This window comes from Aptenodytes forsteri, unplaced genomic scaffold (genome assembly GCF_000699145.1).
Source record: "Aptenodytes forsteri isolate BGI_AS27 unplaced genomic scaffold, ASM69914v1 Scaffold553, whole genome shotgun sequence".
NCBI classification, from domain to species: Eukaryota; Metazoa; Chordata; class Aves; order Sphenisciformes; family Spheniscidae; genus Aptenodytes; species Aptenodytes forsteri.
This window is the reverse complement of record NW_008796203.1, coordinates 92,598-93,622: the sequence shown is the minus strand read 5'-3', so window position 1 is coordinate 93,622 and position 1,025 is coordinate 92,598. Positions and strand designations below refer to the sequence as shown.

The 1,025-nt window shown below is 69.7% G+C and overlaps 1 protein-coding gene across 1 annotated transcript in view; it reads right to left on the bottom strand.

The window, feature by feature from the left end:
• Positions 1–30: 30 nt before the first annotated feature.
• Positions 31–1,025, bottom strand: part of EHD2 (EH domain containing 2) — a 6,628-nt gene continuing 5,633 nt past the window's right edge. The window contains exons 4-5 of the mRNA XM_009288183.2: positions 850–1,014; positions 31–564 (exon numbers count right to left, since the gene is read on the bottom strand). Of these exons, the coding sequence (XP_009286458.1) occupies positions 31–564; positions 850–1,014 (699 nt within the window). The remainder of the gene's footprint in view (positions 565–849; positions 1,015–1,025) is intronic.

The window sequence follows — 1,025 nt, the reverse complement described above, 5'->3', positions numbered from 1 at the left end:
GGGCTGTGGGGAGGGGGGGGGGTGGGGCGGCTACTCCGCGGATCCCTTGGGCCGACGCTTGGAGGGGGGCACCAGGCGGGGGGGCAGGTCGGCCGGTAGCCCCCTCCCCTCCAGTTTCGCCCCGATGAGGGGACCAGCCAAGGCGAACTCCTCGGCGTCCAGCATCCCGTCCCGGTCCACGTCGCTCAGCTGCCAGATGCGGCCCAGGACGGAGCTGGGCAGGTTGCTGCTCACCATCCAGCCCCGCGCCCGCCGCCCGCTCAGCTTCCCCCCCAGCGGCGCCAACCCGTAGAAGATCTCGTCGTACTTGGCCTTGTCCTTCGTCACCACCCATTCCTCCTCCTCCTCGCCTTCCTCTTCCTCCTCCGCCCCGCTGAAGGGACCCTGACGGGTGCCGTCGAAGGCTCCCCCCTGCACCCCGGCACCCTCGGGTGCTTCCAGCTCCTCTTGCCGCAGCAGTGGCATCAGGGCGGCGATGTCGGTCGTCAGCAGCTCGTCCAGCGCCTCCAGCATCCGCGGCTTCAGCCCCGGGAACCGGGCGAAGTCGTGGACCAGCAGCAGCTCCTGGATGGGGACACACACACACACACGACACAGCGGGGTCAGCATCCCGCCAGAACCCCGGCACAGGGGTCAGCATCCCGCCAGAACCCCGGCACAGGGGGCTCAGCATCCCACCGGATCCCCCAGCACAGGGGTCAGCGTCCCGCTGGATCCCCCAGCACGGGGGTCAGCGTCCCGCCGGATCCCCTGGCACAGGGGTCAGCATCCCACCGAATCCCCCGGCACGGGGGTCAGCGTCCCGCCAGCCCCCCAGCACGGGCGTCGCAAGATCCTCCCGGTCCCCACCTGCATGCGGGCGCAGTCGGGGAAGTCTCCGGGCGGGATGTGATGCTCCAGCTGGATGCGGGCGAAGAGGAGCGGCAGTTTGGCGATCAGCTGCTTCTTCTTGTTGTCCTTCCCGAAGACGGAGGGCATCTCCTTCTTCAGGCGGCTGATGATGTGCGCGTGGACCTGGGGACAAA